This window comes from Channa argus, chromosome 15, assembly GCF_033026475.1.
Source record: "Channa argus isolate prfri chromosome 15, Channa argus male v1.0, whole genome shotgun sequence".
Lineage (NCBI taxonomy): Eukaryota > Metazoa > Chordata > Actinopteri > Anabantiformes > Channidae > Channa > Channa argus.
The window spans coordinates 19,545,777-19,568,556 of NC_090211.1; the positions used below are offsets into that span (position 1 = coordinate 19,545,777).

The 22,780-nt window shown below is 43.9% G+C and overlaps 3 protein-coding genes across 5 annotated transcripts; 1 reads left to right on the forward strand and 2 right to left on the reverse strand.

The window, feature by feature from the left end:
• Positions 1–3,920: 3,920 nt before the first annotated feature.
• On the reverse strand, positions 3,921–8,844 carry tmem150b (transmembrane protein 150B). Of its 3 annotated transcripts, none has more exons than XM_067475863.1 (7): positions 8,640–8,844; positions 8,420–8,505; positions 7,039–7,098; positions 6,880–6,947; positions 6,665–6,792; positions 5,784–5,961; positions 3,921–4,972 (listed from the first exon to the last, which is right to left on the reverse strand). In XM_067475863.1, the coding sequence occupies exons 2-7, from the start codon at positions 8,482–8,484 to the stop codon at positions 4,698–4,700; spliced, it is 774 nt and encodes a 257-aa protein (XP_067331964.1). In that variant the 5' UTR covers positions 8,485–8,505; positions 8,640–8,844; the 3' UTR covers positions 3,921–4,697. The 3 variants fall into 3 exon arrangements, with proteins under 3 accessions (XP_067331964.1, XP_067331967.1, XP_067331966.1); XM_067475866.1 differs by having other exon boundaries at positions 3,921–4,847; positions 8,640–8,832; XM_067475865.1 differs by having other exon boundaries at positions 4,862–5,057.
• A 501-nt stretch (positions 8,845–9,345) lies between these two features.
• adsl (adenylosuccinate lyase) lies at positions 9,346–14,952 on the reverse strand. The gene is made up of 12 exons (XM_067475877.1): positions 14,667–14,952; positions 12,572–12,775; positions 12,370–12,414; positions 12,058–12,137; positions 11,766–11,937; positions 11,621–11,667; positions 11,378–11,468; positions 11,169–11,238; positions 10,912–11,059; positions 10,475–10,655; positions 9,635–9,811; positions 9,346–9,467 (listed from the first exon to the last, which is right to left on the reverse strand). The coding sequence occupies exons 1-12, from the start codon at positions 14,808–14,810 to the stop codon at positions 9,381–9,383; spliced, it is 1,446 nt and encodes a 481-aa protein (XP_067331978.1). The 5' UTR covers positions 14,811–14,952; the 3' UTR covers positions 9,346–9,380.
• Positions 14,953–15,121: 169 nt separating this feature from the next.
• si:dkey-110g7.8 (GTPase IMAP family member 8) lies at positions 15,122–21,676 on the forward strand. The gene is made up of 7 exons (XM_067475876.1): positions 15,122–15,373; positions 15,518–16,265; positions 16,995–17,550; positions 18,303–18,400; positions 18,493–18,624; positions 18,818–19,408; positions 19,530–21,676. Exons 2-7 carry the CDS (start codon positions 16,235–16,237, stop codon positions 19,601–19,603), a joined length of 1,482 nt encoding a protein of 493 aa, XP_067331977.1. The 5' UTR covers positions 15,122–15,373; positions 15,518–16,234; the 3' UTR covers positions 19,604–21,676.
• The last annotated feature ends 1,104 nt before the right edge of the window (positions 21,677–22,780 follow it).

Sequence of the window (22,780 nt, forward strand, 5' to 3'; positions counted from 1 at the left end):
ATCTGTAATTGAAGAGGGCGTATTTGTGCTGCTAAGAGAGTGATACTTTTTATTGCATGAAGTTCTGTTTTTCCGTGCGTGCAAAAGCAGTAATCTCACAAGAAAGACAGACAATTGGAGCCTCATAAGTGCTAATGACTGTTTGCTGGTGTCAAAGTCTGTGGTTATGTGAGATTAGGAAATTCTTCCCAGTTTCGGCTTTCTAACATCAGATTATTTGCGTAGATGTGTATGCCAGAGAGAATGCATAGGTATATTTTTGCATTTTCAGACTCCCCTAAACAATAAAAGGCTGACCAGGAGCGAATAGTGAACTTTAAAAAAACGGTCGGCTAATCAGCTAAAACAAAGCAAAATAATCCGCATGGTGAAATTTACAAAAACTAGCTTAATTTTTTTTTTTTTTAAGTATAAGCACAACTGGATTTAACACTAAAAGTTGTGGTACAATGAAAGAAACATTGCGACTGTGCAGCAGGAAGGTAGAGCGGTTGTCCACCAACGTCGCAGTTGTTGGTTCGATCCCCGGCTCCTCCGGTAACATGTCAAAGTGTCCTCAAGCAAGACACTGAACCCCAACTTAGTTGCCCCCAGTGAGCATCGGTGTGTGATTGTGAGTGTGAATGGGTGAATAAGAAGCAGTGTAAAGCGCTTTGAGTGCTATAGAAGTGCAGAACATTTACCATTACACTGCTAAAATCCTGTATATTACTACTGGTACTTTATTGTCAACCATCCAGTGGGGTATTAATGATGGTAAGTAATAAAATATAATATAATAATGAAACACAAGTAATAAAGTAGCCACCTGCATACAATAAATACAATTGTTATCAATTCCTTATTTCTATCACTTAGTAAAGAGTTTTGCCTTTTGGCCACACAGCACTAATAGAGTTTAACACTGATCGTCTTTTCATATTTTTTATATTTTATATTATTAGTCGAAGAGGGGGATTCATCAGGTCGTCCTTCTAACCAATCAGAGCAATGTATTTGCCTGATAAGTAACTTCTGCAACTTCTTATTTACTGGGGGTGGGCACATGCTTCATTCTGTGTGCTTCCCCCCCCCTCTCCACCACCAGTACCCCTCCTTCTTCCCCTGGCTCTCCATCTTGTACGATCAACAATAGTCTATTCTGTGCTGTCCCGTGCGAGTGGAGACACACCCAAAGCCAAGGCCACGGTGCGAGAGGAGATTGTTGGGTGGTGGCCAACAGAGAGAGACACTGACTCGATTCTCGTCTGGGAGTGTGGATCCTGCGTCGGCAAAGGGCAGAGGTGGTCATTATCTCTGTGGCTGCAAATTCTCGTAGTCATTTAGTGCATTGCTTGCTTCTGCAGGTTAGGGATAAATATTTAGGAGTAGCTCAAATCATTTTATTTGAAACCTAAACACCATGTAATCAAAGAGCATAAAAACTGCCACAGGGAGAATAAACTGGTTTTGCATGGGCAGAATCTCACTCAAAACCAAAATCTTATAGGCCAAATGTGTTTTCTCAGTTTACAAGTTACAGAAGACTTAACCGAAAAGACCATTAACTTCGGGACTGTATTGTTCTGATCGTGCACAGCTACTGTCTCTCTCTGATTAAATGTGATCTTCTATTTTATATCATCTGATTGTGGATGCCCCAAAAAGTCCCCACCTACGCTAAGGATTCCATCTCATCCACAATACATGCCCTAATCTCAGCTGGGCAGCAGGCTGAAGGTCAATCTATCGACCCGTTATTCTCAACGATAACAATCTGTTCCAAAGTGCCACAGCTGGAGCCTCCCCACACACTCTGCTGCCTCCTCTGATGAGGCCAGGCTCTCTTCATTGTGGGATAACACAAATATGACACACCAACACACCATCTGAGGGTCCCTGTCTGCACCAGCCAGCCTAATTATATAATTATCCCTTGTCTGATTGTGCCTGTGCAGCTGAGACGAGGGAGGGCCTTTGTGTGGCCGGTGGAATGCGGTGTGCTTGGCATTTTTCAGCAAAAGGGCAGCTTTCTGGAAGCCTCTGCCAAAGAAGCAGAGAGGAGGGTGAGATCACGGCTGCTGGTGCCCACGCTTCTCTGTCTCTCTTCTGTCTCTATATCACTCAGTCCATCTTTCTGGGACACTCTTGCCTCGGTCTATAAGTCTCTCTATCTGTCCATGAATCTAGCTCTCTCTCTCTTATGGACAATCCCATCGTGATTCGCACCCTCTCACCGCCCCCCTCCCCCAACACTTAACTGCCTGTCTTCTCGAAGCTCTTTGGCAGATAAAGTGGCACAGGATTTGGTCCTCTGATGATAAGAGCTGACAGGTCCCACTGTAAGACAGATGCCAAGCAGCTGAGAGCGACCACTCCACTGTCTGATAGTGGCCTCTGCTTGCATGATAGGAAAGCACTGCTATTGTTACTGCTCAGGAGTTGTTGAGGGGATAAGAGAGAGTAGAGTATGAACAGGTGTTAGGAGAGATTACAGTATAGGCCTAGAAAGCAGGTCTGCTTTTACAACCATCTTGAATTAAAGTCAAAATCAACAAGGCAGGCGTCACATGAACCATGTTTTCTTACACTACAAAAGAGGATCCAGACCTTTTTCTGACATTCATATCAAGGGCCCCCCAGCATTTGGACGTCGCTACTGGTGATTTTTAGGAGCCTTATTACTTTTCAGGGGCCTTTCATTCTCACTAATGAAAACAGCGGGGTTAAGGGTATTTTGGCGCCAAAGCCCTCCCTGTGAATTCCTCGGCATGAGCTGCAGTGACTTTGACACGTCGTCACAGGTAACCAAGATAGACTACACAAGGTTTCCGCTTCTGTAACAATCAAAACGTAGACAACTTTTATCAAGGCAAAGAAAGCTGAAGTCCAAACACAAGATTATCAGAGACCGAGACAGCGTTGCGTGAAAACACAAGCGTTGTGTGCAGCTACAACTTGTAACCAACAGCATTAGAGAAATTCCCATAGAGTTCTGCACTATCCGTCTGATCCCTGTGCCACACACAGCAGAGTATGTGAAAGAATGCTGCTGAGACATGTCAGGACACTGGGGGCCCAGTTTTCCCATCTTAAGTTTCCCTAAATGGCCCCAGTGTTTTGTTTTGTTTTATTTGATAAATAAAAGTTACAAATGAAAGTGATTACAAAGAGACATCCTCACACAACATGTTCAAATAAAGAGTTTGAGTGCTGGGACCTCTCCCACTGTCAGCATGGCCATGAGAGCTCCGTTGTTTTTGTCCTTCTTAAACAGCCCTGACAAATTGTACTGAATGTGGAATCTCTGTCTAAAGCAGAGGAATCCTCCAAAAGCATGCTGGCATGACACCAGAGCTGCATTTTCCCATCGGTGAATCATCAGACAGCATCTCCCCACAGCGTCCCGGCGAGAGAGTCCTGTTTCCGAGGATGTGAAGGGAATGAAGGCTCTAAGACACGATCGCAGTGGCCACTTACCATTTAAGCCTCGACGGAACCCGAGTGGATTTTGATCAGTATCACAAGATTTTTGCCAAGTGCTTCAAATTAAAATTACACAATATGTCACGGCTAAACATTTGGTCTTTACTCATGCCAGCCTAGTATTTCCTCCACACCCCCATCCTCCTTTTCTGTTCCCCTGACTCTATTGTATTATGCAGCTGACAGGTGGAGAGCAATGCAGAAAAAGACCGGAGATTTCCTACCACTCACTGTCAAGGCATTCATCATGAGGTCACGCTCTGTGCATACAGAGCCTAAAATACCATGCTGAGAAAGGTTTAAGGGAATTGTTATTCGGAGAAAACCCTGGAAGGTGATGGAGACAGCACTAAATGCAGAAATTATTTTTGTGTTTGATTGGAGATAGTTTGGCCTTTTCACAAACGTTCAAATGATCCAGGGTGAATGATGAAAAGCTGAATGGTGCCACCATGTGTTAGTACTTATTTATTGCTCTATGGCCCAAGCCAAGTTTAATAAGCTCAGTCTTTCTAATTACATACAGGTATAAGACATAAGTTTATTGATTCATGAATTAATATCTCTCCTTCAGCTTCTCTTTTCTGCTATGTTGGTCTAAACGTTTTCAGGATTTTGACGTTTGATGACGTTTCTTTGCCATTCAACAGGGCAAACAGTAAACGGTTCGATCCCATTTAATCAGCAACTCATCATGTTTAAGTAAGAACGTGCTCTACTAACCTTGGAGCAGCTAAATTGTATAAAAAGGTAGAGGTAGTACATTTCAAGATTTGACATAAGAGGTGAAAAGGTTGCTGACAATAGTTCTACCTTAGTTCCACAGCTCTCTACCTTCCCTGTATTACAATTGCTCTCTGGCTCCAGCTGAAAAATCCTCCACATGATGTAATCAGGTTGGTTACAACCTACTGCTCAAGAAGCCTATCATCTGAAGTAATTCAAGAAGCAATTTGAAATTGATAAAGTTGCTCTTTAAAAGCTTAGAAAACCGATTCAAATGAACAAATCTCTTCTTTTTTTTTCCAAAATGACAAAAACAAAAATGAGTCACTGAAACACACTAAGGCAGCAGATATTGAATGTATTTTGATGAATTTTGTGCACAGGTATTTCACCTCCTTTGAAGAAAGACTGTACAGCACAACGAGCTATGTGTGCTTGTACTTTTTAGTTGTTTGTGTGTTCACTCAGTGCAGGTGCAATCTTTCCATCCGGTCTGCAGTCAGTCGTCAGGGCTTATCTCTGCACAATGAGCTGGTGGCAGTCAATGTGTCTGAACTCGGCTGCAAAAAGGCCGAACAGGACGAAGAACAACATGACCAAAGTCCATTCACACACAGCAGCTCCAGAGGGATGCTCTGTATTGTGGAGAATGGACACTGAAGGAGAGGAAAACGGTCAATGAGAACAACACAAATCAACGAGTAGGCAGCGCCAGTGTGAGTTTTCATTGCAGTTTTTCTTATAAGTGGCACTTCTGAGGCCTCTTTGCAGATTCCTGTGTCTGGTTTGTGGCTGAAGAACACATACTGGCAGTGGCATTGAACATGAGCCGGATCTGAGAGAGCTTAGAAAAGTACTACAGCTCCCTTTTAAAAGTTTAGGATAGTAATGTATGGGTTCTCAAAATTAGTTTTTGTCCATACAAGTGATATTTATACACGGGGAGATACTCCCACTGTTGCAAGCAGATATGTGGAAAGATTCAAAATGTGATTTTGATGAAATGTAATTATGATTTAATAATAAAAAAAGAAACAAGTATCTCACACTGAGTCAACTATAACACCTGAAGGCCATGTGTTTAAGGTGACATGACAAAGTTAGGCGTTTTTTTTTTTGTTGTTTTACTTAAAAAGTAAAACGAATCTTAACTGTAATGGATACATGTTTAAACTACAAAATGCTAAAAGTATGGTTGAAATACTGTGAAGCAGTCAAAAAGTGACAAAAAGTGAAATAGGTGCCTAAAAAAATAACACTCTTAGCTAATATTCCAAACGAATATATGATTGAAACCATTAGCCAAAAGAAATTCATTCTTCAAGCCTTTAGCTGCCGTAAAAGATACTGGATAAATAATTTGAAGTAGCTCAAATGATTAGTTAAAGTACCAGTTACAGTAGCACCTAAAGGATCCAAACCTGTTCTTCATGTAATAGATAAAGAAATGGATAAAAATAGGGAACATCTGAAACAGAAAGTAACTAACTAACTGAAAGAGCTGAAAGTGGCTAAACTGAAACTAAAACTAAAGCGTTTAAATGTAAGACCGATAATTACGTAAAGGCCCATAATGAAAAAAGAAAGGATACTGGCAAAGACCAGGATGGTGCAGAAGGTGCAGCACAACGCCCTGACAGGACCGACCCAGCATCTGTCCTGGGACGGCTCCGCCCGATAAGTCAGAAACAGCTGGACCCAGAAGTAGGCCAGGCCGATGAAGAACGCCAGGAATGCTCCGAAAAGGTGGATCCCCATTAAGACGGATTGCTAGGTGGTGTAGGTGGGAGGGAGGGGGATGGAGATGTCGAAACCAGATGACACAGGACCTTTTGTTTCTCACGGTCTGAGATTAAATCTGAGTAAACGTTTCCTGTTTTAAGTCACCAAAATTATTGCTATTTGCTAAATGAGAGAGAATGTTTTATGACTTTCTTCAAAGTCAGAACTTTACAGACACTAAGATCACGAAGCCTTTAGACAATTTGGAAAAAGCCAAATGATGATGTCATGGCTTTGGAAGCTTCTGCTTAATTGACAGCATCTGAGTTAATTGGAGGAGCACTGCACACCGCTTCCTCCTGTGACATCTTTGAAGACATCGTGTTCTTCCTGAAAAGATATCAGGAAGAGAACTGTGGACTTCCACTAGTCTGACTCCAACTGAACCGTTTGGCCATAATGACCATCGTGACAGTTGTGAAATTAGTTGCAAAGTGGCTGAAGGACAACAAAGGCCATCACAAAGTCCTGACCTTAGTCCTACAGAAGATTTGTGGCCACGTGCGCATTATTCTGGCATTTAGCAAATAGAAATAATTCAGGTAATTGTAACTGACCGAATACAGGAAAAGTTTAATGTCCGACAGTGAGAAAAACAAGGTTATGTGTCTTTTCATACAGTGTATGTAAACATCTGGTTTCAAGTGCGTGTGTTACAAAAAGTTCTTTACCTACTTTTATAAGCCGTTACCTGAAAGTTTCCAATGACAGAGATTCCTATGGAGGAAATGAAGCCCAAAACAATGCTGGCGATGTTGGCCTTTCCATGGTCACCATAGTCCTGAACCTGCTGGTAGCGGATCACCACAATCCAGAGGGCTGAGAGAGGAAGAAAGAGGAAACAGGTTTTGACCAAAGGAAGTTTTTAAAAAGACAACGTCACTTCAAAGTAAGTAAAAGTCTCACACAAAACGGAGCAAATGTTGCAGATCTGGGAGAAGAGGCAGCTCTGGGGGTTGTATGTTCCACAGTTACTGAACACGGGTGTGAGAAAAGTCAAATCGTTAGCATTCGAAGTTGATTGAAGGTGAACGAATCAGAAAAGCAGAAAAGGTTTGCACCCACCTGATGAAAGGAATTCCCTCTGTCAGGTTGACGGATCCGTTTGTTACAGCTACAGCGAACCTGGTGCGAAGCAAACCATGTTATTGTGACTGAATGTGAGGACTTGTTTCTCTCTGACATGACCGGATTGTGAGAACTGTACGGTTGCAGGGCAAAAAAAATAAAAGCCTAGTTGGCAAACATTTTACAGTTTTACATTCTCTGCAACCTGCTGGTGAACCGTTAGAGTCGGGTTGATGAGGGTTGTAATTGAAATGAATACATCTGCAAAGTTTTCTGATTCTGTTGTGGCTGTGTTTTGCTGGGTTTTGTGGCTGCGCCTCTAAATTCATTTGATTGGAAACCAACTTGTTCTTGCAAATATAATTTCATTGTAATTGTTTAACATGCGTGAGGAATGAAAAAAGCATTATATGGTACGTGTGCAGTAGTGTTGTGCTGTTACTGGGTAAAGGAAAAGTGGAGAACATGGGGAAACATTTCCAATATGGCAATGACATTTATTTTAGTAGTAATATTTTATAGGGTGATTCTGTACGAACAAATACAGTTAATGATAATTAAAAAAAAAACGAAAACATAAAAGTTCTGTTAATGTGGTGAATGTAATTTACCACATTATTAGAAGAAAACGTTGTGCAAAGCTTTGGGAAGTGCAGCTATAGATGAGGTTTGTAGTATTTAAAGGTCGTATGTACTTTTTAAAAGATGATAAACAAATGGAAAATAGTTTTGTCATTTAATCTAATGTTAAAACGGATGTAAATGAAGCTTTATTTTAATCGTCTTCCATTTAACATCATAGAAAGATCATAGTAGAGGATTTTAAAGCACACAGTACTCAAAGTGACATTAAGTTGTTTATTTTTTTACATATTTTACGTTAGGATCATTAATAAAGGGGTTTTTCTAAATAAGTACTAGTCATTTTCACTGCTATTGTACTGTAACTATATATCACGTAGATTAATTATTAACCTTATTCATCACCTGTCTATAAACATCTAATAATCCACTGTGAATGCTTCCAGCCTACTGAGACCATTCACACTGTCAGCTGTCAGTTTCGCTTTCTGCTTTTTCATTTTTTTTTACCAATTTTGAATAATTGCAGTTTTAGCTCATATAAATTACTAACACAGTATTTTGTGGGCTACAATCTAAATAGCATATAAAAGAAAAATCAACAGGCTCGTTGAAAGAACCAAAGTCCAGATTAATAAATGCGAGATCCAAGAAATCTGTTCTATTAAAGGACGTTTTTAATTATAAGCCGCAGTCACTGCCTGTTCAGCTAAGAGCTGCTGTATTCGCTTTGGACACTATTCGCTTTCAGTATAATATAAGATTTGTAAACTAGAAGAAGAGGCTAAATACTCACACGGTCCAAATGCCCACGGTGCCAAAGACAGCCAGGCTGATGGGGAGCAAAGCCCACAGCCACATGTTGCAGTAGAGGACCTTAACCTTTAAAAATCAGTTGCATACGTGGAGTGAAAAGACAGCTGGAAGACGGGACATGGCGTATAATTACAGGTGTAAAAAAATATGAAAATGACAACTTAAGGCCACGTGTGGAAAGAGGAAACATCTGTACTTACTCTGTGCTGAGGACGTGCAGGTTCAGAAGAATCTGCATTTACAGCCTCATTCACAATCTCGTCCCATCTTCACCATTACCGTAATGACAGTAGTAGATGATGTGAGTTTGGACACTACTGCACCTTTTCCTGACTTTGCAGACGTGCAGGGACAAGTCAACAGTCCACCCATGTAAGACGTGTGGTTATTCAGGGAGATATAAACACAACTTCACTGTAAAATACGGGGACATGACTCTTTCTGTTGAAAGCAGCCAGGCTGGACTCTGAGCGGCTGCTTATTTACTGCAGATTTACAACTTCCTCTTAACTGAAACAGTGAGTTTCCCCTCTTCAGCAGCTTTCCTTTTCCTTTATACACAAACCGTTCATTCGAAACAGCTCAACTAGAGCTTGAATTTTTAAAAAAAAGTTAAAAAAAAGACAAATTCATTCTTAGCAACAAAATCCTGTGAATGGCTGCAAGGTTATTTACGAATGTTAAGCAATAAATTGGTGGATTAATAATTCACTTTATTCCATCATTTTTATGACGAACTATGTTGTAAAAGTCTTTAGGCACATATGACCTTTGGTTCCTGTCAACAAAGATAACAGAAATATTACCAGTATTATTTAATATCTCGTTAGCTTTAATAATCATAATTGTTTGACTTGAACTTCTTTTAAATACAGCAAGGAAACATTATCACACTTTACAGACAAATTAATTCAACACTTGTTCTTTATTGAGGTACAATGTCACAGCTCAAGCTCAATTTTAACATCCATCTTTGCCTTGTAGGGCTCCAGCAGGGGGTGTACTTCTTCAGAAAGGAATCTGACGACCTGGAGGGGTTGGACACATCCGAAGGAAACAGAAGAAAGAACACGATGTTTTAGACTAAATTTGTTTTTGCAGCTTTAACATTCAGAAATAAATTGAAGATATTAGCTATGCTAAGTGCAGTGAACACCTACTCAGGAGGTAAAATAAGAAAAAAAACAGAAAGAACCTGCTGAGGAGCTCGGCCGATGAAGGTCTTAGGGTCCAGCAGGGCGTCTAGCTGCCCCAGGATGGGGGCAAAGTAGGGGTCTTGCTGAACCCTGGTCAGAAGGTCGTTGTCACCGCCTTCTTGTTTGACTACAGCTGCTGCCTCCTGGGACAGAACTCGGATCTTCTCATGGCAGACCTGAAGGACAAATGGAGACGATGTGATCTGATGACTGATTTAATGGAAGAACACTGTGATGACGTAAATCTATCATATTGCTTGATGTATAAATGTGTTTGTAGTACAGTCAAATCTTCATGTGAGTCACAACAGTGTGCAATTTAAACAAATTGCACTGATTGTAATGTTCTAGTCTGTTTAAACAGTCAGTGTAGCTGTAACAAGGACACAAAAGTGTTTGGCTTTATTGATATCAATGCCCATCAACGCTACAGCATGTTCCTTTGTTTGGACACGTGTTAGCACGCGTGGCTAACTTTACGACCTACACCACAGGGAACACTCAAAAGTCTGGCTTCGCTTAGAAAAGATGACAACGACTCGCAGTGCACTGCATGTAGGACCTTATTAGCTCCGAATCTCGTTGCAAAGTAAATCGGACCACACATTTTAAGCAGCACAGTGTCCTACCCCCGTAACCTTTCGGGTATCAGCCATTATCCAATTACGATAAATGACAGTGACAAGAAAACACTGAGCAGTTGCTTTAGGGCTTAAAAGTGAATCCTACTTTATCACCGCTGACGTTTGTAGGGAAACAAATTATTGCCTCTTCAATGCCTCAGAACTGATGATTTATTGCTTCACATTCAGACCCACCGCAGAACGTCCTCCTCCTACCTGTCTGTTTCCTCCAGCCTTCACCATGGCCATGATGATGTTCTCTGTGGCCATGAAAGGAAGCTCGTGGCGGATGTGTCTCTCAATGACTTTCGGGTAGACCACCAGTCCCTCTGTGATGTTCTGCAGCGTGCTGAGGATGATGTCCGCTGTGAGGAAGGACTCAGGCAGGGAGATCCTCCTGCAAGAGCACAAACATTTGGAAACATGTATGTAAGTAGAGAAAACAGGAATAAGACCTTTCTGCATAATGTACCAATTCACTGTGTGCATGTGCGACGACACAATTAGTTTAGGACTTTTACATTTGTATGTCGGTTCCACTGTTTTTACCTGATAAGAGATGTTTTTGAATTAAACAAGACTCATTTGTTAAAAGATATAATTTACGGAGGCATCACTGTATCGAATTATCATATGATGAAAGTGTGTATGACCTGTTGGCGCTGTCATCCAACGTCCTCTCCAGCCACTGCACTGAGGCAGTCTGCAGCGGGTCCGTCAACAGCGCCACCAGGTGACGGGCCAAGCTACAGCAACGTTCTGCGCGCATGGGGTTCCTCTTGTAGGGCATGGCGCTGGAACCTGGTTGGGGCAAGAGCGCTTCGTGCTGGCATACACTCTGTACAACCTTTTAACCTTAGTGTGAATCGGAATTTTCAAAAGGGGATTCGGTTTGCGTGACAGAACATACCAATTTGCTCTTTCTCAAAAGGCTCCTCGATTTCTTTCAGGTTGGCGAGCAGGCGGATGTCAGTGCAGATCTACGGCAGCCAGACAGATAAAAGACGAGGTTAAAAGTGCAAAGACTTCAAAGTCAGTAATTGTAGAGCTTGTCTAACTTCCATTTAATACCAATAGGGGGAGACATTTCTCTACGTGTATCCAGGCTCTGCAGCTTACCTTATGAACAGTAGCTCCCAAACTGGCCAGGGTGGACAGACAGTCTACGTCCACCTTACGACTATACGTCTGACCAGTCACCATGTAGGCTCTGAGTGAGATGGAAACCGCATCGTTAATTTCTACAAGTTGCTGAAATCATACTGATTTTATAAACTGTGCATCCTTCTGGTTCCTGTTGGTCTTGTGTTACTCCCAGTCAGAACATGCTCGATATTACAAGCTGTAGGAGGCAGAACTTACTTTTTGAAGCCAGCCATCTCTGTCACCAGCCTGTCAAGTTCTTCCACCTGGCAGGACAAAGTAACATTGGTACCGTTCATTGGAATACAAATTCACTAAACCACTAAAAACTCCCTCTCAAATCAAACTGATGATTCATGTAGACCTTGTCGTGGTCGCCCTGAAAGAGCTGCAGGAAGCTCGCCTGAGTGCCAGTGGTCCCCTTGACCCCCCGAAAACACAGGTCATCGCGTGCCCGCTGCAGGTTTCTCACGTCCATGGCCAAGTCCTGCAGCCACAGGCAAGCTCGCTTCCCAACCGTGGTCAGCTGGGCAGGTCTGGAGGAAGAGCAGGTGGGAGAAAGACTGATGACCGATGACCGACGAGAGCCCACAGTCAAGTGGCATAAACTGATGTAAACACTGCAGAGTAGGACTCGGACGAGACATCAGACTCACTGATAGTGCGTGAAGCCAAGTGTGGGGAGGTCAGCGTATTTCTCAGCAAAGTTTGCCAGCCTGTCAATCACTCGAGCCAGCTGTGGAGAAACCAAGACAAATTCTTACCCAACACCCTGCTGTTACTCGTGCTTAAAAACTGCCCTCATTATGCTCAGTGACAAAACAAGAGCCAATTATTTCTCCACCGTTGGCTTGTCACTGAACAGCTGAGGCTGACCAAAAACGGCTACTATGCCTGTGTTTCCAACGACTTTAACGGCGCAGAACTGGATGCGTGTGCATGTTTTCTGGCCGACAGCTGAGCCTCACCTTAGGCAACAGAATATCAAATCCGTCACGCAGCATAATCAGGTCCTGAGGAAGACAAACCAAACGACTTAGACAACATGAAAACATGTAAAGAAGAGAAGAATAATGTGGAAACATATGACCCTTGTGAGGATTCTTAACACATATGGGACTAAATAAATAAATCGGGCTATGCAACCATGTCCAGACATATTATATTTACAGTGTTGTCCCCCACGTAGCAGGAGGTGGCCCCAAGGTGGATGATGGGAGCAGCTGTGGGGCAGCAGTTTGCAAAGGTGTGGACGTGAGCCATGACATCGTGCCTGAGTTTACGCTCTTCCTCCGCCGCCATGGCAAAGTCAATGTCCTCCGTGTGGCTCTCCATCTCCAGAATCTGGGCGTCTGTGATCGGCAGACCCAGAGCCTGAATGGGAGAGAGGACAAAAAGATGGACACCTTGAGGAAAGGGAAATATTGTCCACAGGAAACTGGCTTTTTGCTGAAACGGTTGTGTAACTTTTGTAGCACGGGCCAACGATCTTGTTGCTATTTTGATTTGGCTTTCACAGGCTGCTGATGACATTCATTATTCTGATCGAGGACAATCATGAGCTGTCCTCGTGGGAAGACGCTGATCCTGATTAAATTCGAGTTTATCTATTAAGAGAGAGCAGTCATGTGACAGGACCACAAAATGGGCTCATCCAGAAATTGGTTCCAACCCTTTCAATTACGACTCATCCACTGTCTATTTATAATGGACAAAGATCTGAAGATTCAGGAGGATTCATGATTTTATTTGACTTCTCTTTGAACTCAGGGCAAAAACAGATTAATTAAAGCCGAGGCCCAAATGTGCTTTATTGTGACTAGAAACCATCACCAGCAAATATTATATTTTTACATATTATGAATATATAAGTCAAATTATTTTCAAGATATTGTATCAAAGTAAGATGTGGTGACATCCCTACTGCACAATATGTGACTAAACAGGCCACATTATTCCAAAAGCCTACATATAAGATATTTGTTGTGCAAATCTCCTTCAGATGTAACGAGTCACACGGTTTTCTCCATTTGATACAAGTTCCAACACAATGAATTGGAACAGTGTGACCACTGCAAAGAAACAACCTCCAGAGACTCAGTAACATCTGTGCATCTCTACTCCCACCCTCTCTATATAACCACACAGTTAACTTCAAACCCTGTCGTGTGAACGCTCAGACTGTATTCCAAGTAATGTATGAAGTACTGAGGCTAGAGGCTGGAACACAGCCTCTCAGGGGACGATCTGTTACTGTGAGAATCTCCTCACGCTATTTTCACACATAAACCACACTGTGGCAGTCACAGGCCTGACCAGTCTGCACAAGCCCATCGCTTTAAAAGCACATCAGAGCACAGAATGAAGGGGAATGATGGACTCTGGTCAGCTCGGATTACCGTGTGTTCGTGTGGTTAAAGGGTCATGTGATACTCTGCTACTTTAACCCTGGTGAGTTAAACTGCAAGCTGGGGTCACGTGGCCATTTGATTTGGGAGCTAAATGAAAAGAGCGCGTTTGAAACATAAGGAGAAGAGAAAGGGTATTTTCACATAACCCCGGACGACTCACGCTGTGCATCCAAACACTGTTCCAGCACAGCTACGTTTATTGTACATTCTAGGGCAAAAAAATAAATAAAATATGAAACCTAGTACGTCGCACTGGCTCGTGGGGAAACATGAATGCAAATATGAAGAATGTTTTCATTTGAGGGAGCGTGTGCAGTGAAATAGTCGTGCTTGTGAATAAGTCACTCAGTATAAACATGACACATAACGTCTGTCTGTGGAAAGAGATGCTTTTTAAAAATGTAAAGCTACATACACAGAAAATAAGCAGCAGATGACACAAGTGTTTTGTTTGTAGGACTAAGTGCATATTAAAACATAAACATGGAGGGGCTAAAAACCTTTTCGCTGCATTTGAAATGTTGAGTAATATGTGGGCTTAACTGATTTGTATGTAAACTCACCAGCTTTCAATGTTAAAAGACGTGAGGTTTTACTTTCATCAAACATTTGAATCAAATAATATAGGGTTTGTTCTCTACTTAACAACATGTGTTTGTTTGCAGACAGGACTTCTTTAGGACATGACAACCAGCCCTGGTCCCACTTAAAGCTATAATTAGAGAAGGAAACTTGATCTCTGAAGGTCACAGATCTCTAAGACTTGACGACATAAACGCATTTGTGAAAAAACACACACACACACCAAAGAAATCGAGGTCTAACTGCTACTATTTGGGCTCAGTGTGTCAAACCTTCTCAGCCTTGGCCAAGTAGATCCACAGTTTCCTCCACGTTGTGAATTTCCTCCTGTCACTGAAGTTGTAGGCCATTTCCTTGCTGGCGTATCTGGACACCAGCGGGGATCGGTACTTCAGGAACTCGTCGGCTGCCTCCATGATTTGTCCGCTATAACACACAAACACAGACAAGACTGAGAGGTCTGCCCTGCACTGTCACCTACAAACACGCACACGCTCTTCCTTGCAAACGAAGAGCGGCACCGACCCCAGCTTGTAGCATCACATGGACGGTGCGTTTTTGCGACACTCTACGTCGGCGTACGGCGGGAGGTCTGTCACAAAACAAAAACCATGTATACCACGCTTTACGGCAGAGTGGCGTTAACGTGTTACTGCAACTCATCTAGCCTCAGTTTTTTTGTTTTTGTTTGCTTGTTTGTTGGTTTTTTCAAAACAGTTGGGACGTTAAGTGTTTAAATCGTTACGTAACATACACTTACGCCAACATACCAACGTTTGCTTCCTTAAAACGTACACAACAAATGCTTTTTACAACACCCTGTCTTGACGTGATTTCCCTAGGGTCCGCGAACGTCTCTCGCCATATAGCGCGCATAAGGAACCTGTTCAGGAGCCAAGGATGAGCTCAGACACTCAGGAAGATTTATGTAATTTTCCTGCTGCGCACGATGAACGGCTCAGGAATTATTCATACTAAGGTGACAGGGCTTTCAATTACATGCAATTAGAAAACGTCTCACCGCTATTTATTGGGGCTTTTATGTGTTATGTAATCTGTGTGGCTTGTATTAATATTTAAATGGATTCATGCGCTCCCTGTGTCACGGTGTTTCTGTCTGCAGGCATCGTATAAACAGTGATTGTGAAACAGCTGGGGAAAACATCCAGCTGCAAACCGAGACCAGAGTGCACCCTCCTCTTTGCTCTCTCTCTCTCTCTCTCCTGCTCTCTGTCTATACATCTTTCCATCTGCCCTCCGGACTGCAGTCTGCACACAGTGCTGCTGCTGCTGCTGCTGCTGCTGCTGCTGCTGCTACAGTGTGATACAAGCAAGTGGGAGGAACAGTTGCCTCTGTCTGCCTCAAAAAATGACGGGACGCCTTCCTGGCACTGCTGCAGCAGGGGTGGATTTGGCTCCCAGTGTCCTGCATTGCACAGCCTTTCTCCTCTGCTCGGACAGATAAAAAAGACAGAAGAAAGGGCACTGGGAGACGAGAGGAAAGGGAGAGAAGCCCCAGAGGAAAGAACAGAAGTAAGGACGAAGAGGTGGGGAAGATAATCGATTAAAAGGAGAGAGAGGGGGGGAGAGGTTTAATGGCATGAGGGGGGCGGGCAGTGGAACACAGTTAACTGAAGATAGTGAGTGAGTTACACTGCAGTAGAATGAGGGTTAGAGTGAAAGACAGAGCCAAGAAACATTCGAGTCGCCAGCCTCTCGCAAGCCACTCGGGAGCCGCTGCTTTCTGAGGGTGGGGAAAGTACAGGAATCCACTGTGGAGGCGAGAAGGAGAAGAAGAAGAGGGGCTGAGGAGGAGGAAGCCAGAGGTTTTACACACAAGATGGCTGCTGTGTCCTCTGCTTCTGACACTGGTAAGTCCGTCTTCACCCTCCTGCTGCACACCTCGCCTTAGGTTCCTCATCATCTTCATCATCTCTTCATTCACCCTCGCAGCGATTTCACAATTTGACCCCAAACTGTTGCTTGAGTCAACTTCCTGTGTTTAGCAGCTCACATGTCAGCAGCAAATCATCAAACTTCATACTATTCCTCTCTACACATCCTCACAGACCAAACACTGTTCTTCTTCTTCTGAATATACGTGTTCCCCTTTTGTCCAAACGCTTCTCCCTTTTGTTTCACTTTCAGTGAAGCAAATCATGTTCTGTCTACGTGCCACTTACTCTGGAAAGTGCGCAAGCTTCCTCCTCCCTGACCCAAATTTTCCAAACATTAAGGACTGTTGAAAACAAACAGGAAGCTTGCCGGGAGGAGGTTTAGAGGGATAAGCAAAAGAATGAAAGAGCGGGCAATAGAGGAGTATAGGTATAAGGTACTGGGAAGCTCAAATAACAAAAGGACTCGGGGGAAATCTGTGGGAGGGACAGTCAGAGACCAAGATATATTACTAGGCTAAGAATGCAGGCCTGTCCTCATCTCCAAAAAGAACTCAGGGATGAGACAATTTAGGGGAATCAAAGGAAATGAAGTGGATTTCCTCTGAGGGGCCAAGTGTTGTGCTTCAGCCCTGTGAAAACGAATTCAACTAATTTACAGTCCTCGTAGTGGACTTCAGTCTGTTCTGTCTATGTTTTTAACAGGAGACAACAGGGGCCGCCACCCCCCTGAGCGCAGACTGCTAATCCTCGGGGGCCCACAGTGTGGCAAGACCTCCTCAGCCAACACCATCCTCGGGGACAAGGTCTTTGACGCCGGGACGGAGACGACTCACAGCAACGTGGGCCAGACGGAGATCTTCGGCCGGCGCGTCACTGTGGTCGACACGCCGCCGTGGGCCATCCCCGCCGAGCAGGAGGACGACACAGAAGCTGAGAGCAATGACAACGCTACCGCCGAGTCGGAAAGCACGCCGCGGGCCCCGCCGAGCCTGGACAGCGAGGGCCCATGCATGGGCGCCATTCTTTGCCCCCCTGGACCCCACGTGATTCTGCTCGTGGTGTCGGTCTCGCAGCCCTTCACTGACGTCCACAGGAAGGCCGCAGAGGAGCAGCTGGGAGCCCTGGGTGGAGGGACCTGGAGGTATTCCATGGTGCTCTTCACTGGGGTGGACAAGCTGCCCAAAGGTGTCTTTATTGAGGAACATATAGCAAACACTGGAGAGGCCCTGCAGTGGCTGGTGGAGAGATGTGGAAGCAGGTATGATGTCGTTTTTTGCATTCTTTTGTCTAAACATGTCCCTAGACATGAAAAACATCCAGCCCCCGCAGCATTGTCTGTGTTTGTCCCGTGCTGCAAACACAATCAAACCTATTTGCTAGGCCACTATGGTACAGTACAACATCTGAGCAGCAAACTCTGGCCAAACTGTTAGCAGTGGATTACATACTTGCCTGGTTTTGACAAGTAAGAAGAATGCGTAGAATTTAAAAACAAAAAACACATCTCTGGTACTGCTGCAATGATTTTAACATTTCTGCCACATATCGGATGTTGTAAACCAGGGGTTCTCAGCCCTGGTACCCCTCTGCTGACTACCTGCACCAGCTGTGTCCAGTCAATCTGGTGCTGGAAGATAATTCACTCGGCTTTCCCCCATCTCCATCCTCTTCTAAGATGGTATTTTCCAGCGTCCTAATTACTCAACACACCTGATCCAGGTAATCTGAGGTGGGGTGGGCAGGGCTGGTTTCAGTCATCAAATTGTGTTTGCATTCATTTACAGGGATAGTTAGGGGACAAAAAAGTATTTTCAAACCTTTAGTCCCCATTATGGAAGTCACTTTAGTGCCTGATCATACTTTTCCCGCTTGATAAAACATTTCATTGGACCCCTTCGCTGTCCCCTTTAATCCCAGCTCCCATTAGTAACACAATGACCGACTGTTTCCACAGGCTGCCAGAGCCTCTTCATGATGAGTAAGCTGAACTTTATCTTTTTCCACCGAAAGGTATCACGCTTTTGACAACACTCGGAAAGAGACAGAGGACAACACACAGGTACCTGAGCTGATGGAAAAGGTGGAGGAAATGATCACCGACAACCAAGGTTGGTGTTGCCAGTATGCATTAGTGAACACTCAAACCGCGTTACAGAAGCGATCGAAAAACAGTGAAACGCGTGACTCATTTATTGTGCAGGCTGGTACTTTGAGGTGAATGAGCTGATTTTACTGGAGGAAGAGCAGGCCAGGAGAGCTCTGGAAGAAGAGAGGATGAGGATGGAGGAGCACGCTAGACAGAGGGAGCAAATGATCGGAGGACCACCCAGAGGTATGAAGGACCGTGAGTGTTAGTGTGTAAGCGCATGAGTCACGCAGTGACTGTTCCTGGGAGAACAAGTGGTGTTCTAGGAAATTGCTTACTCATCACTGCTTAATCAATGCAGCTTTTTCTCAGTTTTACCCTTTTTCTATCCGCTCGCCGTCTCTTGGTCTGTTTCTCTCCCCGTCCTGCGGGTGTACAGAGTTGAGGCTGCTTCTGCTGGGCTGGAAGGGTGTCGGGAAGAGTTCAGTGGGGAACACCATCCTGGGCCGTCGTTATTTCGAGTCGGGCCAGGAGACGGAGCTGTGCCTGAGGAGGCAGGCGCTCGTATGTGGCCGTCGGGTCACCATCGTCGACACCCCGGGGTGGGACTGGTTCTCGGTGAGGCGGACCCCGAAGCGCATCCGACAGGAGTCTCAGAGAGGGGCCGCCCTCCTGCGACCCGGGCCCCACACCCTGCTGCTGGTCCTCCCCGTGGTCTCGTCCCTCACCGCCAGGAAGAGGCGAACCTTGCTGGCTCACATAGAGACTCTGTTCGGTGACAGCGCCTGCCTCCACACCATGGTGCTCTTCAGCTGCGGCGACTGGCTGGGCCGCACGCCCATCGAAGAGCACATTCTGAGAGGGGGGCGGGAGCTGCAAAGACTACTGGAATACTGTGGGAACTATTACCACGTCATGGACAGTAAGACCCCCGGAAAAGACAGGAGTGTGTCCGTCCTATTGGACAAGATAGAGGAGATGATCAGGGAGAACGGCGACAAGGCCTTCCTCCCCATACAGGACGAGTGGTGTAAGTCACACTTTAATTTTCACATTTCTGTCCTGTGTTGCAGTTGAATCACAGATATCCAGACATTCACTATATTTATGTGCTTACACATATGTCTAAAGTATTGTGTTGCATCTGACAGTGAGCGAGGAGAGCTCCTACTCATCTGATAACACGGAGCCGGAGGATGACTGCCGAGGATGCCAGCTCCAGTAACACAATGGCACTGAGAGGAAAAGTGGTCCGGATTTGTGTCCTTGCTCTGGGGTCTTTAATAGGCGCAAACATCACCTCATGTAACCTAAACCTCATGCAGATAGCCTTCTTCAGGCGTGAGGAGTTTTTGAGGAACCACAAGTTTTGGAACAGGAGATTCGTCATAGGCCGAGCTCTTATTTTTTTTTTTGTAAAGACTGAACTCGCTGTTTGCTCTGCAAAGCTCGACCTGCACTGAAAGTGAACAAAGACTTAAATGTTGGAAATCCTCCCCTCAGTCACAAGGGGAAGAGAAATGTCCTGCTTCTGCTTCGAGGGAACCAGAACTCAATCCCCGGTCATGAGCATGTTCACAGAAATCAGCTGCTGCTAAGGAGAACCAGTTTCAACACTGCAGAGTAAATATTTCCTCCCCATGGAAACGCTACACTCTGACTCTGTTTTCTTTTCCTCAACTGATGAGCATAAAGTCAGACCAAAAGGGACCCGTTTAAGAAGATAATGTGACCAGGGAAGGATTCATGTCTGTACCAAGTTTCTCTTTGTGTTATTGGAAAACTGTAGGTCTTGTTTTCAGTATTTGGGGGATTTTGCAAATTAACCAGCACTTTTCCTGTTAACTTATATCGTGGGGAAATTATACTTTATCCAGTTTGAGGACAGAAGGTGTCGCACGTTGCAAAGACTGCAAAGCCTCTTGAGTTACGGGCTGTAAAAACACTACTTCATCAGATTTTAATTCTGCATCATGTGCCAATAATAATGTAGGTGCGCACCAGTGTGAAAGGAACAGTTTGGGGAAAATCCCAATAAAAGCAAAGCTTCAGACGAGAAGCGTACTGTCATTTTCTGACACCGAACAATTTCTTCATTAGCATCTAATTAGTATGGCTCAGGGAGTCGGCGTTGAATTGATTCCTACAGGGGCAAAATCTGGCCCATCCACAGAAATGCTTTTAATGGTGATTATAAAAATGCAGACGTGAAGCACATGTCAAGTTTTTTTGGGGGTTTGTCTGGAACTAATAGGATCTGTCCCTCTGTTTCACTTGTGCTAATAATTTCATTGCAGTTTATCTGTAGAAGTGAATACGTATTTGTATTTCCACCTTTGCTGTAGCAGTCATGCTCAACAGGAGCCGGAACAAAGTGGTTAGGAAAGGCCGCACTGAAACTTGTGTGCAGCCTCAGATCCCTGCGGGCCGGCTCGGGCTGCTTCTGCTTCGCTGTCTGCGGTCATGCACCCAGTGCAATTATCGACAAGGTAGATTCAGCTACGTGCCTCAGCATCAAAGCGTGAGAGTGGGAGTAACAGCCCCGCAGCAGGGCAGTATCTTATAGGCTCCATCAAGCTTTCGCATGCTACAGAAACAACATAACCTCGTGAACCATTCAAGCTCACACAGGGCTTTTACTACCTTTTTTTTCTACATCTGTTCCCTGACATCCTAAGCGGTGTTTTGCAAAAATAAAATCTTTATATTCAGCTCGGAGGCATGTTAAAAAACCGCATGCAGATAAACGAGTGCCTACAGAGTGGAAGGCAAAACCTCACTTCTTCTTCTTCTGACTCTTGCTTGAGCGGCTGAGTGCGAATCCCAACACTCTACCTTTAACAAGTGCAAAAACAAAAACCAACAGTGTGAAAGGTACAAATTAACGCTTACGAGTGACCGATACCACTGCCACGCTGTATAATTAGATTTTATACAAATGACAGAGCCCGTAGAAGAAGCCGTGACACTACTGCTCCCGTGCTTAACGGACTGTGTGCTTCAACTAGTGATGTAGGCAGCACTTTGTGTGAGAAGCATGACTTTACAGTTTGACAGACACTCGTTCAGTCTTACTGTCCCACTCCACCTGTTCATGTATTGTATAAGCAGTGTACATTTACAGTGTAAAACATGTTACATTTAAGCTTTTAGCGGCACATTTTGCACTGTGTACCTCTTGACTATAGCAAACGTGACGTTACTTCCTGTGTGGTCCCTCTTAAATGGTGATTGCATCATCTGTACTTTGTTCGTCCTCTTCAGACAACAATAAAACACGGATATATTGTGTACTTTTTTCAGTTTCCAGCGTTATCTTTTGTATATTTTGTTCCTTGCAGACAACATGCAACATCATCACATATTATAGGAAAGATACTGCTATTCGGAGCTAAGTGAGCTACTTTGTGGAGGAAGCTGCGACGAGCAGATTTGTCACCATCATACAGCAGAGCCATTGTCTGTGGGTAATTATGGTCCGAAAAAAGTATGAATCTTTGCTTCAACTATGACCGATGTGTCTTTTAGATACTGCAAGTACATGCAGTAGCTGTACTACATATTGTAATGTCAGTGTCACTATTGTAATTTAAACACAAAACCTGCAGCTCAAGTTCTGTGAGCGTCTGCACTGAATTTTAATTGGGGGACTACGTGTTTATGAATGTGTGGCATAAGACTTCTGTCTGCCCTCCCTATGTTAAAACATCTCTGCTTCTGGCTGAAAAACACCTCCAGATGACATCATCTGGAGGAGTTTTTCACTTCAAATGATGTCATTTCATTGGTGAGAATACAGAGTTTGTAGACATCAGATGACTGATGATGAAAAAGTGAATGCTGAAAAACTCCTCAAGATGATGGTGTTAGCTATTAGGTTTTTTTTAAGCTAGAAAGTTCAAAAGCGAAATTGTGAAGTCACCCTCTATCCCGTGTCATAAAATTCCTAAATGCAGAAAAGATGCTGGGTGCTTCATTTATACATTGCTGAGTAAGTACTATTCTTGATTCATAATCCAACACCAGGACAGTGCCCACAAACCCAGTATAAACCAGGGATGGATACTATGCTCTTACACAGCATGTTTAGTTTCATTTGTAGAAGTTTTGAAAAGTAAAAAAACAAATAAAAATACATATTTTTAGGCCATCCAAAAATAAATGTTATCATTGAAAATGAGGGCAGCCTCCACTGCAAAGTTTTAAGTTGCTCTCTAGCATCTTAACGTTGGCGTTCCTCCAGTTACAGATTGTTCCTAAGCTGTCTGGACCAACGCCTGGACCAATTACAGTGTGCACACCTAGGGCGAGATGTAGGCTGAAGGTACAGATTTTCTTGGTAATATTATTCAAACTGTGCCTAGGTCAGCACCAGTCAGCACTCTTTGTCTTTTTTTTTTTT

What these genes read in the sequence shown, in the direction of transcription:
- tmem150b (XM_067475863.1), bottom strand. Translation starts at nt 8,484, where the DNA reads ATGTGGCTGTGGGCTTTGCTCCCCATCAGCCTGGCTGTCTTTGGCACC. An exon ending in ACCGTGGGCATTTGGACCGT is followed by an intron (nt 7,099 to 8,419) that starts GTGAGTATTTAG and finishes GCTTCGCACCAG; the next exon opens with GTTCGCTGTAGCTGTAACAA. An exon ending in CTGTCATTGGAAACTTTCAG is followed by an intron (nt 5,962 to 6,664) that starts GTAACGGCTTAT and finishes TACACCACCTAG; the next exon opens with CAATCCGTCTTAATGGGGAT.
- adsl (XM_067475877.1), bottom strand. Translation starts at nt 14,810, where the DNA reads ATGGAGGCAGCCGACGAGTTCCTGAAGTACCGATCCCCGCTGGTGTCC. An exon ending in TTCAGGGCGACCACGACAAG is followed by an intron (nt 11,668 to 11,765) that starts GTCTACATGAAT and finishes TTGTCCTGCCAG; the next exon opens with GTGGAAGAACTTGACAGGCT. An exon ending in TTTTGAGAAAGAGCAAATTG is followed by an intron (nt 11,060 to 11,168) that starts GTATGTTCTGTC and finishes TGCCCCAACCAG; the next exon opens with GTTCCAGCGCCATGCCCTAC.
- si:dkey-110g7.8 (XM_067475876.1), top strand. Translation starts at nt 16,235, where the DNA reads ATGGCTGCTGTGTCCTCTGCTTCTGACACTG. An exon ending in GTCCTCTGCTTCTGACACTG is followed by an intron (nt 16,266 to 16,994) that starts GTAAGTCCGTCT and finishes TGTTTTTAACAG; the next exon opens with GAGACAACAGGGGCCGCCAC. An exon ending in CCCCATACAGGACGAGTGGT is followed by an intron (nt 19,409 to 19,529) that starts GTAAGTCACACT and finishes TGCATCTGACAG; the next exon opens with TGAGCGAGGAGAGCTCCTAC.